This window comes from Crocuta crocuta, unplaced genomic scaffold (assembly GCF_008692635.1).
Source record: "Crocuta crocuta isolate KB4526 unplaced genomic scaffold, BGI_CrCroc_1.0 scaffold140, whole genome shotgun sequence".
Lineage (NCBI taxonomy): Eukaryota > Metazoa > Chordata > Mammalia > Carnivora > Hyaenidae > Crocuta > Crocuta crocuta.
The window spans coordinates 7,378,983-7,395,067 of NW_027527775.1; the positions used below are offsets into that span (position 1 = coordinate 7,378,983).

The following is a 16,085-nucleotide window of genomic DNA, read 5'->3' on the forward strand; positions in this document are numbered from 1 at the left end:
TGTCCAGACAAAGTGTTAATCCTGCTCTAGGTCATTTGTGCTTGGTTTCAAGCCAGATTCTCATGTGTCATATTTACTCACGTTTGCACACGTAGAGAGGCAGAGCCTTGCCAAGGGCCAACTTGGCAGTGAGATGGTTCTTGGGTGAGGTAGCAAGAGAAACCTAAGCTTCCCTCTGTGGATGAGAGGGGTCTCAGACACTTTGGTGCTGAAATGGTTTTTGTCAACTACAGCTAAGTGCCTGATCAACATGATGCGGCTCTGTGTGTCTCCCAGGACCAGGAAAGGCGGAGCCCACAGCGGTTGTTTATTTGGTCAAGTATTTCAGGGAATTTTTATACTTGACTGCAAAGCACAGTTTCTTTTATGTACCATACTCACAGTAATAAGCCTAAGACTGCTCTTTCTGCTTGGAAGCCTGTACAAACTCATTCTGCAAGAAACTAAACGAAATAAATATGTTCTCAGTCTCAAGTGTACAGGCATTTTTGTATTTTCATGCGATGCTTGATTGGCCTGAGATAGGTTCTGTTAATCCTCTTGTTATCACTGAGGAAACAGCTTCATGATTAAGTGATTGGCCCAAGGTTGCTACTGAGTTTTAGATAATACTCCAGTTCCCTGTCTCCCATCACTGATCCAGTGTCCTTGATTCCTTACATGAGTGTGAAGGAAGAGGTCACCTGGAAGGCAAGAGACTTTGGGATCTAGATAGCATTTACATGTTTCCCTGGCAGGCAAGAGCTAGCTCCTTGAGATGCATCCTGGTCCCCACCTGCTACTCTGTGTTGAGGCCCCGAGTGTCTACCCACTTTACTTCAAGAAGTCTTGGACAAATTGTTTGGCTGAGTTTCTACATCCGTAAAGTAGATTCACCTGTACAGTTGATCTGTGAGCAAACAGATGTTGGGGCGTCCACCCCCTGCAGTAGACAGTCCACATATAACTGGACTCCCTCAAAACTTAGCAGCCTCCTGTTGATCAGAAGCCTTACCCATAACAGTCAATTAACATATTTTGTATGTTATGTCTTATGCTGTATCCTGACAATAAAATAAGCTAGAGAAAAGAAAGTGTTACTAAGAACATCGTAAGAGAAAACACATTCACGATATTGTACTTATTGAAAAATCTGCACATAAGTGGACACATGCAGTTCAAAGGTGTGTCGTTCAAGAGTCGACTGTACTTGGTTCTAGAATCAAATGAGAGCATTAAAAGCAACACTGTTTTTATAAATTTTCAACAAAAGCAAATACTAACCTTGCAAGTATCAGAGAGAGTGATAAAGAACGAATACTTGAACACTTGCTACACTACAGAAACTTGACCTTTACCTGAAAGGTTAAGATTCAAGAGAGATCATTTTCTTTTGCAAGACTGAGAAACCAGTTCAGAGCAATTAACTACACCTCAAAGTTAGTGACAGAGCAAAGATTCAAATTCAGAACCTCTGACTAGCACTGGGCCAGGCACACTGGGGTTAGAAAGTTTCTGTGAACAAACCATAACCTAAATTACTTGGGGCTCATACTCATGGCCACCCTCCCCGCTGAGCAGTCTGCCAACACCCACTAAGAGAACCGGATGAACTCTTCCAATTTTAAAAAGCAGTTATTTTAATAAGTTACCATTTTAGCACACAGTTACAGTAAGTTGCAGACGTTAAAACAGCACACAGTACGATGTATAAACCATTTTTATTGAGATGTTTCAGCTCCTTTTTTATCAGGTTAGTCAGTTTGTAACGTTAACAGTTCCTGTTGGAAAAGAGACTTGAAGTTAAAAGAATGCCCACTGCAATAGTTTTGTGGGGGGAGGTGAGGGGGTTAACATTTTATTTTTAAGTAATCTCTGCACCCAATGTGTCAAACTCACATCCCCGAGGTCAAGAGTCACATGCTCCACCGACTGAGCCAGCCAGGTGTCCCTTAATAATATATTTTTAATGAATTATTTTTAAGTAAGTTCTACACCCAATGTGGGGCTTGAACTCATGACCTTGAGATCAGGAGTCACATGTTACGCTGACTGAGCCAGCCAGGCACCCCTAAATACACACTATGTTAAAACAAAGCAAAACACAGAGATGGTTGAGCAACCAAGATGTCAGCAGAGATCACAGAGGGATGTACATTTTAGGGATAACTCCAGCTAGCCCTGATGACCCCCCTGTCCCACCATACAACTGAGCCCCATGGAAGTTCACCCAAAGCTAAATGCCTTGATCATGATTTTAGGCACATTTCACTTCGGTTTGAAGTAGAGATTGAACAGAGTCTAAAGATAAACAAGTGACTGGACATCCATTTGACACACATAATGGCATCGTTCACCAATTACAAAGAGCTCTGTAACTTAACTCTGCTGACTTTTGCCCAGCTGGGATTTTTCAAAAGGGAACTCCTTTCACTGTATCCCACAATCTGTTTTCCTCAAAGACACTTCCCAGCCATACCTGCTCATCATAGGCTTCATTGACAAAAGTCTCACTATTCATTAGATTCTCCTCTTCTTGGCCATTTTCCTTACGGCGGCTCAGATTTCTTGATGCTGCTGCATTATTTCTAAAAAATCAAAGAAACCGAGTCATCAGAGTTATACCTTGAGACTGAAGCTGGGATCTGGGATCGGTATGGTTAGAAAGGTCAACTCAACCCCTATCAAATGCTATCGTTATGGGAATGATGTTCTCTTTTTTCTTTTGAATGAATCAAATGACCTAGAATGGACAATACTTGAGTCAATTACGATTTGTTAATAGGTATTCACTTCATTTCCAAAATAATACATCTTCTCAACTGGGGGAAACTAGCTAACTGGGGTCAATGAGAGATCGGACATAGGTGAGTTAAGAAAGCGGATTAATGGAGCACCTGGAGAGCTCAGTCGGTTAAGGGTCCAACTTTGACTCGGGTCATGATCTCAGGGTTCATGGGTTCAAGGCCCTGGGGCCCTGCAGTGAGCTCCGTGCTGACGGCTCAGAGCCTGGAGCCTGCTTCAGATTCTGTGTCTCTTTCTCGCGCTGCCCCTCTCCGACTCCTGCTCACTCATGCTTGCTCTCTCCCTCTCAAAAATGAATATTAAATAAAATGTTAAATAAACATTTTAAATAAACTTTAAAAGGCCATTTAATGTGGTAGAAACACCTGAGGTGACCATCAGTACCCCAAGGGTAGAATTTCAGTCTGTTTTAACATCAGTAAGCTATTAACCAGTGCTACCTTGGGCAAAGATACATCATTTCTCCTGGCCTTCTCTTCAGTATGTGAGCGCTGGATAGAAACATAACTTTTAAAACTTCCCTTCTCTCCATATTTCTTGATACACAGGCTGCTTAATGTCTCAGCCCAGTATGTGTAACCTAATCAGTTTCTTCAGTTTCTAGAACTTCCTATACCAAAGCCAATTTCATCATCCTTCCTACTCTGTGCCAGCATTTTATTATCCTCATTTGTTTCTTTAATCCCGTGACTCTCTTGTTCTTAGAAAATAGTTTTTGTTTGCTTTATATCTTTCCAGAGTTGATTTCACCTCCTGTTATGGGCCGAGTTGAGTCCCGTCCAAATTCAAATGTTGAAGTCCTAATCCTCAAGTACCTCAGGGTGAGAGAGTCTTTAAAAAGGTAATTATGTTCAAATGAGGTCATTAGTTTGGGTCCCAATCCAATATGACTAGTGTCCTGATAAGAAGAGATTAGGACACAGACTCATACAGAGGGAAGGCCATGTGAAGACACAGGTTGCAGTCTGCATCTATAATTCAAGGAGAAACCAACCCCACAGACACATGGATCTCACACTTGCAGTCTCCAGAACTAAGAAAGTAAATCTATTAAGACACTCGGTCTGTGGGATTGGTTAGAACAGCCCTGGCAAACTAACACACCTCTGAATTTTCCTCCAAATAATCATTGGCACTAATTCTGCCTCATTGGTAAAGAATCCCATCACTTCATCCCTGAGATTATGATGCCACTAATTGCTGTTGAGGGCGATCTTACCTGCACTGATGCCTCCTATCCCTTATGGTGTCATTTGCCCCAGGTCTCACTCAAAGACATGGCCTCTGTGATTTTTCTGTAGGTTATCTAACAGGCGAGGGCTGCTCCATCACCCAAATCCTTCCTCAGAGGACAAGCTTCTAGGGTGGAGTCATAGCTCCAACATCATTAATCTTACTTTATAAGCCGTGTTGGGAATAACTCTCCCGTGAGGACATTAATAGCTACTCACCTTTTTAATTTGTGTTCTCTTCTGAAATAGACAAATGCTCCCAGAGCTACCAGGACAACTGAAAAGGCAATGGTTACGCTGAGGGCGATGTGGCCGGGGGTGGGTCCACGTGCCGGCTCTTCACAGAACTCTCCACCGTATTCCATCAGACAGCTGCACTTTCTCAGCTCTCCTACCACCGTGCAGATTCCCCGCCCGTTACAGAAGTCGGTGCCACAGGGCAGATGTTTTGCCCTCTGGGAGTCCTTGGGCTGAACAGGCTCGCCTTTTCGCTTGGTCTCTGAGGTCTTGCTTTCACTAGCAACGACTGGAGGGAGCACTGTTTTTCTGAGAGGGTAATTCATCCCTTCTGGCCCCGGAGACCTAGCCTTGGTAGACCCAGTAGCTTGGAGAGGTGGGGCAGCCTTTGGAGTCCACCGTTTTCCAGCCCCTGCATTTTTCGATGTTGGTGTTGAATGGTTTTTATCTGGAGAGGTACCTACAAAAACAGGTGGGAGTGTGGGTATATACACACATGTGTCAGTTAGAACTATTTCAGAAGAACAAGAATTCTAGAAGACTTAACCAGAGAAGTCTGATCTTTCATCAACATTACCATTGGACAAACGATAAAACTAAAAACATACCAAAAAATGCATACAGTAAGGCACTTAAAATGTTTGGTTTCAGGACCAGTCTCTAGATCATTCTATAAACGATGCCCAGTTTTAGCCAAGGTAGACTTCCTCAGTTACAAAAATTTTTATTCTATAAGGAATAGTATGGTGGATCTAAGTGGTAAATCTCTAGAAAGATTTTTAATATGTAAGTTTATCAGTAAATAGGATTTTTTTTTTTTTTGAGTCCACGTAAACTGTTGGCTTAGCAAGATCTACAAGCTGCAAATATTGGACCGGACTTGGTGGCCCTGGTGGGCACGAGGGAGTGGGCAACAGGGTGCTTCTTACCAACAATCTGAAACTTGGGTTTGCGTTTAAGATATTTTGCCATGTTCTCCATCCTTGTCGGCACAAGCATTATTCCACACCAAACTACCTGACCAAACTACTGGGAGGGAAGACGGCAGTGTTCGCAGTAAAACCACCTGCTGCCTCTGCCTTCGGCTGTGTCTTAGGCAGTTTAGGGTCTTTGGCAGTTGGGTTTGTCCAGAGGAAGCCAGTCTAGCTCCATCCTCTCTGAATGAGCTTCATGTGAAAGTCAGAGTGAAATACTGATTGAGGAGTAGAGCCAACTCTTAGTCATCAGGAGGGGAGATAGGTGAGGGGATGTTAGGTTTCCAGTTTAGTTTTAAAACCAGACGGTGAATCCGATATATGTCTCACTCATTGATGTGTGTGCTCGAGTCCCTGTAACAGGAGGCTTTCATTCACTCTCATTCACTAGACCACAGAATCAACTCCGGGAGTCAAAACCTATTAACTTTCCAATTTCAGATTAATTAATTAGGGGTAATAAGTAGTATTCCAACTAGTCAGCTTTTAGGAAGACGAAGCTCTAAATGGAGAAGTCACTAAGAACTGTTTGCTGTGAGATTGTTTTTCCAGTTTGTTTTCTTATTAGTTATGGTGAGTTTCAGTACTGAGCCCACCGTTTCGTCAATTCTACAACTCACATGCCTTGAATACCACTGGAGCCAAAGCTGTAGAATTTGAGGATAGTGACTGCCGTAGAATTAGACTGTGCTATTTCCACATTGAAAAAGGGGAGCCGAACTAAGACAGGTCGAATCGTTTGCCCAACCTCCTCCTCCTGGGCTATGCTCACTGTGTGATTAATTTAAATGGACAGAATCAAATCTAGGTTGAAAGAGTGTTCTTTCAGACAACATACAAACTGTCAAGCCCTTTGCAGCTACCATACCGCCTGTTCTAAAACCAAATGGGAGGACCCATTAGCTTTCCAGAAGGGGTCTACATCATCTATACCCAATTGCCCACAGAAGTTTTATGTTGTTCAGGTTAAAAGTGCCCGTAATAACAAGGGTATGGTCTAGAAGATAAAAGCTTGAGGCATACTACAGAATTAGAGGTTAAGAATTATATTGAGATATTAAGAATTATTTTGTTAAATATTAAAAGTATGTCATGTATGGTGATGAACAGTGGGGTCCTGGATAGGAATTACTCACAGCCCATTTCATCAGATCCATCCAGACAGTCGGCATGGCCATCACAAACTTGCTCCATGGAAACGCACTTCTGACCATCCTTACAGGATTGTGATGGCTCAGAGCACAGGACGGCTTCACTACATCTGCTTGTGTTAGCCAAGTAGTACCCACTGGGACATTTACAAGTCCGTCCTTCGGGGTTTGGCAGACAGATATGGCTGCACCCTCCATTGTCTTTTGAGCAGCTGTTATTACCTGTGGATCCCCCCCCCCCACCCCCACAAAAAAACATTGATTTAGATGGTTTCAGAAGAGTCTTCTGCCAACATTCTACAAATAGACTATCAGCGTTACAGGACCCAGATGTTTTTTTCCAGAGTAGATAGCTGTTCAGTTTAACTCCTTTTGGTCAACCACGTGCTGAGTGATTGGTGATTCTTCTTCATGGATACAGATACTTTCAGAAGGCTAAGAGTTCAGACAAGTGACCAGCTTAAGAAAAAATGAGCTTAACTCTGGCCCATCCAAGCCCCCCTTGTGAGTTCTCCTTTTCCCCTCACAGCAAGCACCTGCCATTAACACTAGAAGGGCCTTAGAAATAAAGCTCTATTTTAGTGAGAACATGAAGACTTGGTGTCTATGCTCCCTCTGTAAGATTCTGAGTAGAAGTCAGCCGTTTATAGCTGATCATAGTTCTGCAAGGCTTAGATCTTAATCTTTAACTTCTAGTAAGGTTTTGTTTTGAGCTAGTCCAGAAATGGTAGACTAGGTATGTATACAGTGCAGATAAAACTTGCCTCAGGAGTGACAGGGACCCTCCTTCTGCTTCTCAGAACTAAGCCACAGATTATCATCAATTGGGTGGCCATTAATCACACTGAAGAATTCTAAAAAACGTCTCCCTTCCGGAAAGCCTTCAGAAGTTTCAGCATGACTAGCACTAGCTTATAACGTTTAGCTTTCCAAAGCAAAGCAAGGGGGCAGCATTTGCTTAAGACCAAAATATTCAGTATACATGGTAGTGGTAGATGTGGTTAACTATTTGAGCTCACATTTTGGTGTTAATCTCAACTAGGGAAAGACTTTTATCTATTACTATTTTAACTAAGCCCATCATTTCTCTACCCAAACACTGGAGAAAAACATCTGAGCACCCCCAAGTTGGTATTCCAAGGGTCAGTTAACATCACAAGTAGATATAAGTGACAACAAGTAGAAAAAGGTTAGTTCCACTGCAGAGATAAAAGACAACTTCCATGATACCACAGTTGTAATTCCATCTACAATAGAATACAAGTATACCAAACCCCAGCCCAATAGACTTACTACTATTTTGCCTCCTCGATAAGTAACAGGACTAGTTATATACCAGAACTATACTGCACATAACTGCATAAAGATAAGAGAGTTATGCAAATCTATAAGAATTTGCCAGAGGGGTTCCTGGGTGGCTCAGTCGGTTGAGCATCCGACTTCGGCCCAGGTCATGATCTCACGGTTCATGGGTTCGAGCCCCGCAACAGGGTCTCTGCTGACAGCTAGCTCAGAGCCTGGAGCCTGCTTCACATTCTGTATTTCCCTCTCTCTCTGACCCTCCCCTGCTCACGCCGCCTCTCTCTCTCTCTCTCTCAAAAATAAATAAAACATTTTTAAAAAATTAAAAAAAATGAATTTTCCAGAGAAATAATTTAATGGGAAACACAAAGTTATTTTGAGGCGATATTATGGGATGGAGGATCTTCTCCAGGGGAGAACACAGCGGGCCTCAGTGTTGGCATAATCTTTGCTTACCCTGTTGACCATGTTTACTGTAAACTTTTAAATCCACAATCTTCTGGTCTATTTGGAACCACCGGCTTTCAGAAAGTTCTGCCTTGCTGTACCAAACTTTAGTGATTTGGGCTGAAACAAAAGCCAGTGAAGCATCATTAAGAACAGCAAATGTAAATTTTTTTTTAAGAAAAGCAATTTTAAGACAACTTCCTGTGCAAAAGAAATTTCTCAGTATGGAAACTGTCATCCATCTGCATAAATGCCAGTTGAGTAACAAGAGTTTTACAGAAGGGACAGGTGTTTTTCTAAGTCTTGTTTCTGGGAAGAACATTCAAAATAAATAAAAACAGTTCTATGCCTTCCTCCAAAATAATGTCAGGTGCAAGTTACGTTGAGCACATTCATATACATCTTGATATACAAAATAGAAAATTAGGACACGAGACATTTACATATAGCCCATGCAAATGATAGGGAATGATTTTAAACATTGTTCTCAAACATTTCTGAAAATGGCTTTCTGCGGTAAGGGTCACCAGGGGACCTAACAACAGAAAGCAGAGGTCTCACTACCTACCTGATAAATTAGCATCTCGGGGGTAGGGTCTGACAACTTGTTTTTGCAGTTGTGATGCGGCCAGTCCCGAGATGGTCAAGGGACCAGCATTTGGAAATTATAAAAGAGACAGCTTTTAAATCGCGTTTTCCAATGTTGCCGTATCTGGACCCTCGTCAGAAACAACATACTAGAACACTGTGGTTTAGGACAATCTCTTTAAATACTAGAAACTCCCTGGAGGTACAGAATGTTCTGTAATTCACTTAGTACCTTCCTGTGTATTTAGTCAAGTGAGACAGGTGCTGTCCTCCTTGTACAGGCAAGGTGTGACAGTTACCGAGCAGCACAGCAATTACACTACCGGGTTCCAATTCCTGGCCCAGTTCTCTCTGTACCATATCACGAAGCCCTCTAAGGCAGAGAGCTTTTAACGAAAGCCAGAAATCTCAGGCAGAACAGGGTTAAACCTATGCATATATAAAGAATAATATTTTTCATATAAAAGCGTCCCCTGAGTCATAGAATCCCTGTTACATACACGGATTAGGGAAGTTGCTTACCTATTCTTCCAGAAGAAAGACCCTCTCAAAGATCAATGCTAAGCATTAGCAGATTCGTTTTAAAGATCCAGGAGTAAATTCAGATCATAAAGACAATCGGATGTAGAATATGACCCACCATCATCAACTGTCATCCAGAACATCATGCCTTGACCATACGCAAAGAGGTTGAGGCCCTCAATTCCTCTGCGGTCTATTCTGTATTGAGAGCCATCTTGTTGAATACTTTCTATGAGGCCTCGCCCTAGAAAGAGAGGCTCTGTTAAGTTCACTTGGCCTAAACAGCCATACTCTGTCTTGTAGCACTTTGTGTCTTGTCCTCCTCCCCATCCAGAAGGAGATGATCTACCGGGCGTTTTCTGTGAAGGACAGCTCTCCTTCACCCACTCTAACAGAGATACACCAAGGTTTGCTCATGCACATTTAAGTTCTCAATTTTATTCCTTCACGAAGGGGCAACTGCATGATTCTGAGGCCCATTACTTTCTACTCAGAATGGGGAATCGTTGTGTGTGTTTGGAAGGTGGTACAGAATACGTAAACTCAGACCTAATAGCTATTCGAAGTCATGGCTGAAGACCAGGAGGCAGGACATCACTATTTCACTCTGGCCAAAGTCCTCCAGACTCACATTTAGGGCATCGGTTATGATAGCTTACCGGTATCAGCCCAGTACACTCGGGTCCCGGAATCTGAAAAGGTCAGGCCTTCAGGGACCTGGGATTTCTGCCACAGCACCTTCCTCCCGCTGCCGTCCATGGAGGCACATTCAATGCTGGACCCACGCTCACCATCCTGCTGGGAACCCAGGTCCGCAAAGCACATGACTGCAGAGGGTGGGTGGAGCACAACAGAGGCTGGACGATAGAGGTTTTCACTGAACAGGACGGTGGGACACTGACCTTCGGAGGAAGCTACGTTGATGTGGGGATTCTCACTGTCAATCCAATATATGTTTCCGCTCAACCAGTCCACAGCAAAGTCTATCACAGTCCCCTCCACAGATAGGATTTTCCTCCAAGAGAGTTTTCCAGATTCTTTGAGCCTCAGTAGCCTGACATCACCATTATCCAACTCTGAAAGGTAGAGAGCCTTTTCTTGGACTAGGTAGTCCAGGGATGCAAGCCGGTCCACGGTGGCAAAGGGAAGCATCCTATGTTCTGGTAAAGCTGACTGTCCTAGTAAAGCTTCTAGATTTTTCAGATAAATCTGTGGGGAAAAAATTAGGTGGATGGCACCAGCTGAATCTAGTGACATTCTTCATCTTGATTTTGGATTAATGTCACGGTACTTGGACTATATGAGAGTTTGAACTTAATCTCCTGAAAACAGATAGCAGTTGTTTTTCTCCCTTCCTGGAGCTTTAAGCACTTAAAAATCCTTGAATCCACAGGTTTTAAAGAGGTACTCCTTTGTTAAATGCCCTCCCCTTTATTTTGTAAACTTTTGAGCTATAATTGACCTATGACATTTGTGTAAGTTTAAGGTGTCCAAGGTGTTGACTGGATACACTTACATATGAAAGGTCCTCCCCTATAAATGAGGCTCCGCTGTTAATATCTTACTGAAATTGAAGTCAGTCTTCCACCCCAACATTTGTCATTTTCATCAGCTTCTTTGAGAGAGAGACAAAGAGTACATGTGGGCACACACAAAGGGCAGAGAGAGATAGACAGACTCCCAAGCAGGCCTGTCATGGGGCTGGATCTTACAAACCATGAGATCATGACCTGAGCCGAAATCAAGAGTCCAACACTTAACCAACTGAGCCGCTCGGGCACCCCGACATCTGTCATTGTAAAGTACCGAAGGTGACAAATCCTCTCTATAGGACAGAAGCTGGAAGTGACTTGTTTGTTGGTACCTCCTATGATTTAAGAAAAGTTCCCTCACAAAATGTACTCTCCCCCCGGCCCCCACCCCCACTAGGCTAGAACCCAGCTAAGTAGCTTGTATTTAGCATCACTCCACACCATCGGTGAGATGCTTGGACAACTAAGCAGGATTAATCCCACTCTCAGATCCCTCACCTGTGTTCTGATGTGCTATTTCTTAAGAAGTGGTCTTCATCTCATAGCCTCTTTATTTTGGTCATGATAGCTCCCAGCACACAGTGAATACTAAAATTTCAATTGTATTTGAAGAATATCCCAATGGCTGGTGGGCGGCGGGGGGCGGCGTGCCTGGCTGGCTTGGTTGGGAGAGCATGAGACTCTTGATCTCAGGGTCGTGAGTTCAAACCCCATATTACATGCAGAGATTACTTCAAGAATAAAAAATTTAGGGGCACCTGGGTGGCTCAGTCAGTTAAGCATCCAACTTCAGCTCAGGTCGTGATCTCGCAGCCCATGAGTTTGAGCCCCACATGAGGCTCTGTCTGTTCTGACAGCTTGGAGCCTGGAGCCTGCTTTGGATTCTGTGTCTCCTCTCTCTCTTTCTGCCCCTCCCCTGCTTGGGTTCGTTCTCTCTCTCTCTCTCTCAAAAATAAATAAACATTTAAAAAATTTTTTTTAAAACGAACATTCCAAGGGTAAGGACCCCTACTATTGTATAACTGTGCATGGGGAATGCAAATTACTCAGTCTGAAATGGACTGCGGCCCCAGCACAGACATGTGAGTAAGGCTGTGGAAATGTACCTGCATGATAACTGTGGGCAGCACAAGGAACAGAAATGCAGACTCCTCAAGGGGAACACACGTGATGCCATCATCTGCGAGCAGGAGTCCAGCTGGGCAATGACAGCTTCCCTTGGATTGTGGGCTCAGAAGGCACAAGTGAGAACATCCAGCATCCAGACAAGGATTGGAAGACTTGGGCTGGAGCACTTCGTGCATGATCTGGAAGAAAGTAGCTAGGTGTCACTATGCATCACCGAATCCTTACAAATAGCTCATGAATACATCTTGCTTTTAAATCATGACAGAGGATGTCACTAGTTTGTACTTGGGAAGTTCATACATATGGCCTTTTTAGGGAGACGGAGGGGGAAATTTGGAAGAGTACACTGTAGACCTTGAGTCCACAAGGCTGTTCAGAACGCTTGATGAGGACAGCCCTGGTCTTGCCTGTCGTCTTCTTCACGCGCTGCACCGTTCTCGTCTTTGTATCAGACCAGAAGATTGCATCTTCAAACACAGTGACCGAAAAGGGGCTCTTGATTTGTGTTAGCTGCAGCATCTAAAATGGTGATGATGAGATTTCTGGATGAATTTTATACAAGGCATAAGACATAACATACAGCCTAACACCAAGGAACACTTACAGTAATACCGGTACCATCTAGATTCGCAGAGCCAATGCAGTGAAATTTCTCATCAGACCAGAAGATCTTCCAACTCAACTGGTCAAGCGCTATGCTGGTTGGCAAGCCAAGACCTTGATCGACAAGTACTTTTCTGCTGCTTCCATCCATCCCGGCTTGTTCTATTTGAGGTTCTCCTCCGACTTCGGACCAGTACATTAACCTATGGAGATGAAAGTCAGCTTTAAAGTATTACCTCACAGAAAATATCGATTCATTCCTTAAAACGGTGATTTCTAGCCCAATGATTAGTTTTTTCCCTCAAACTTGGTCTATTCCTTAAGTAAAGCTGTGAAGTGGTAAAAGAAAGGTTCCCTGGAAATTTTGCAGTGCTTGTTTAGTCATTAGTTGGGGATAAAATATCACAACAGTGATAGAAGACGACAAGGAATACATTAGCTCCTGGGCCTGGAAAATAGCCAAGGAACCTGACGATCTTCTCTGGGCGAGAAAGCAGCCTAGTTCTATGGGAAGATGTGTGCCTTGGACCTTATTTTTAGTCACAATCAAAGCCATTAGATGCATCAGGAACTATTGCCAGTTTCCTGAGGACCATGTTAACAGATTCCTGGTTGAAGGTGTTGAAAGGGTGGGAAAAGCAGAGGGTACCCAATATGGGTCATCTTCGGATCACAAGTTTTGCTCTATCTTGTTCTTACATTTGATACCCACATGGCCATCCCAATGGAGGTGTGGCTCTTACAGCTAGGAAACATGGTCTCTAAGTTCTTGGCCCTTTCCACAGAGAAGGGACTCTGGATGGAATAACCTGGACTCAAGCCCAACACACTATTATTTCCCCCACTAATACCAAGCACATTAGTGTAAATTAAATACTATCCCTTGTTCTGTTCTCCTTCCTCCTGCCATTGAAAGCCATAAAAAAAATATACCTCTAAATGGAGGATTATTTTAGCAGAAGAAAGTATAGGTGGGCCAGCAAGTGAGCACTCCTATATCTCACTTCACTGAAATAAACAACTTTTGCCAGAAACTTTTACGATTACTATGTGTATGGTTGACCCACATCACCAGAAGATCTAAAGTCAAGTCAGATAGGTTTTTACTCCCTCATTCTGTGTTGGGTGAACACAACCAAGGTAGAACTAAAGAGGAATAACAAACCTAAAGGGCCTCACTGGCATCATGACCCCGGGACTCACCCATTTAGGGGATCTAAAGCCAAAGCCCGTGGTTGTGTCACGTCATCATCCAGGACAACCGTGTGCTCAGATTTTCCTCTCCAAACAGCAGTCAGCTGGATTGCCAAAATCTGGCCAGCTGTCCCATCCACCCAGTACAGATTCCTCCCGATCCAGTCGACCACTATACAGTCTGACCTTATCCCTGAAGAGAGGAAGCCATTCAACGTGTGAATCTGGGTTAAATTACAGCCTTTATTAGGTGTTGGCTCATAAGCATCAGACTTGAATGTCATGTTCATTCATTTTCCTACTAGTACATGCATCCCCATCAAGCAATCTTTAAAATACTGCCAAGTTCTATTCAGGGAGGAAGATGACCATTAGAAATAAGGACCACTGGCTGATGGTTTGGCCCCCTCTGTCTTCTGGGGTGACAACGCATCTTTCCATTTCCAGCCAATTAGCTGGCTTTGATCTTAGTGAAGAAGATTTAATGGAATCAGTGTTGAGAATGTTAACGGCCACTCATTTTCTTTTTCATGCTATGTGTAATCCACGAGGGCAGGATGTAGTCTGCACAAGGGGACATACCTTTCACCACGGTCCCTTTCTTCTTGGTGTCCATACTTATCCATTTAATACTTTCTTCACGGAGGTCTGTCCAGAAGACTTTCTGCTCCACTAAGTCATAGTCAATCGATGAAATCATCACGTTCTTGTCCATGGTTGCCAGGATATCTTCCTTCAAGCTCCTCAAGCCATAGAGGAGTAGGCGGAACTGAATTGCCACAAGCAAGATTGGTTCGGTACCTGCCAAATTAGAGCCGCTTTCAGCCTGGCCTTAAGGAGTTTGATCGCTGAGCCCAGCACAGACTAAGGAGTAAGAGAACAAAGTTGTCTTCGCCTTCTCACTGCCAGGGCTGGGACACGAGCCTGCTGGTGTGTGAGTAGCTCTCCCCTCCATGTTCTTAAGCTTGAGCTAATACCCACAGTTCAAAGATACTCAGGAGAAAGGCATGATAAGCGTAAACTGAAAACGGTATTTCTAGCTAGGGATTTGGGCATAGGTGGGCAGGAACAAAGTGGGGACATTTGACACTCGTTCTAACTTTGGGTGAGGCTGATGGGTGGCTACAGAGGCTGGAGTTGTGGCTCTGTTACGAGGATGCTAATCTGTAGACACCTTCAGGCTCTGACCCAACCGGAACCGCTATATGTAAAAAGGGGGCGTGTGGACTGTGCTAGCCCTGCTCTGCAGACAGAAAGCGGGTGGGAACATTTAGGACTTGAGAAAGAAGATTTGCATCTGTATTCCTGGAAGATTTAGAACCTCAACACTCCTGATCTGGGGCAGAGGAGACATCTGGGCTCCAGTTTACCTGTTGCTTTGCACGTGTGGCCATCAGGCTCCAGCGAGTAGCCAGGGTGACAGGTGCAGCTGTAGGAGCCGTCGGTGTTGACACAGGTCTGACTGCAAGGCTGGCCGCCTGGCCTCTGGCACTCATCCACATCCCTGCAGGCGTGGCCGCCACTCTCCAGCTCAAAACCTTGCTCACAAGCACACACCTGAACAATCAAGATGTTGATCCATAACATTGATGAAAAGGCCTCATCTTGGTATTAAAAGCACATGGCAATACACTCCATTTAACAACTCAAAGCAAAAAAGTTCTTAGAACCAACTTCACTGAAAACTGTTTTAATGTTTATTTATTTTCGAGAGAGAGAGAGAATATGAGCTGGGGAGGGGCAGAGAGAGGGAATCCCAAGCAGGCTCCACACAGTCAGCACAGAGCCCAATATGGGGCTCGATCTCACAAACCGTGAGATCACGACCAGAGCCGAAATCAAGAGTCCATTGCTTAACCAACTGAGCCACTCAGGTGCCCCAGAACCAACTTCATTTTAAATAGAGTCATTTCTCTGTCTTATCAACCTTGCCACACACCTCATACCCTGCCACCACATGGTTCCTGAATTAACAAAGGGGTCCGAGTTCAGTCCAGGACACCCTGGAACCCCAACAGAGTTGGTAGGAGGCATGGAGACTTAACTGACTGCCTATAGAGACATTACTATGATCGGACATCAGAATACCATTTTCTTCTACTTGCCCATCAGAGCCGATCAAGTTCATGAAGCTCAGCCAACAAATAATGCCAGACCAGAGCACAGGCTGTGGCTGTCCTCAATTTAAGGGCAGGTCACATCCAAATATACATATGGAAGGGACTTCCTTCAAAACTTCTGGCTCAGTCCCACGTGTCACCCAGAGCTCACAGCTCACAGGCAGTAGTTTCTGGGGGCTGGAGGCTGAGCTTCCAGGAGACAGACACAGGGAAGGAGCTTGACAGGATTGACCAGGAGCGGGGAAGGGCTCAGGGGACATCAGAAGATGGA

At 44.0% G+C, this 16,085-nt stretch overlaps 1 protein-coding gene across 1 annotated transcript; it reads right to left on the bottom strand.

Annotated features, from left to right (window-relative positions):
• Positions 1-1,595: 1,595 nt before the first annotated feature.
• Positions 1,596-15,615, bottom strand: LOC144239380 (vitellogenin receptor Yl-like). The gene is made up of 13 exons (XM_077773421.1): positions 15,065-15,615; positions 14,277-14,495; positions 13,704-13,887; positions 12,502-12,703; positions 12,252-12,416; positions 11,876-12,076; positions 9,897-10,446; positions 9,356-9,481; positions 8,137-8,247; positions 6,364-6,600; positions 4,236-4,713; positions 2,459-2,567; positions 1,596-1,760 (listed from the first exon to the last, which is right to left on the bottom strand). Exons 1-13 carry the CDS (start codon positions 15,279-15,281, stop codon positions 1,734-1,736), a joined length of 2,826 nt encoding a protein of 941 aa, XP_077629547.1. The 5' UTR covers positions 15,282-15,615; the 3' UTR covers positions 1,596-1,733.
• Positions 15,616-16,085: the final 470 nt, after the last annotated feature.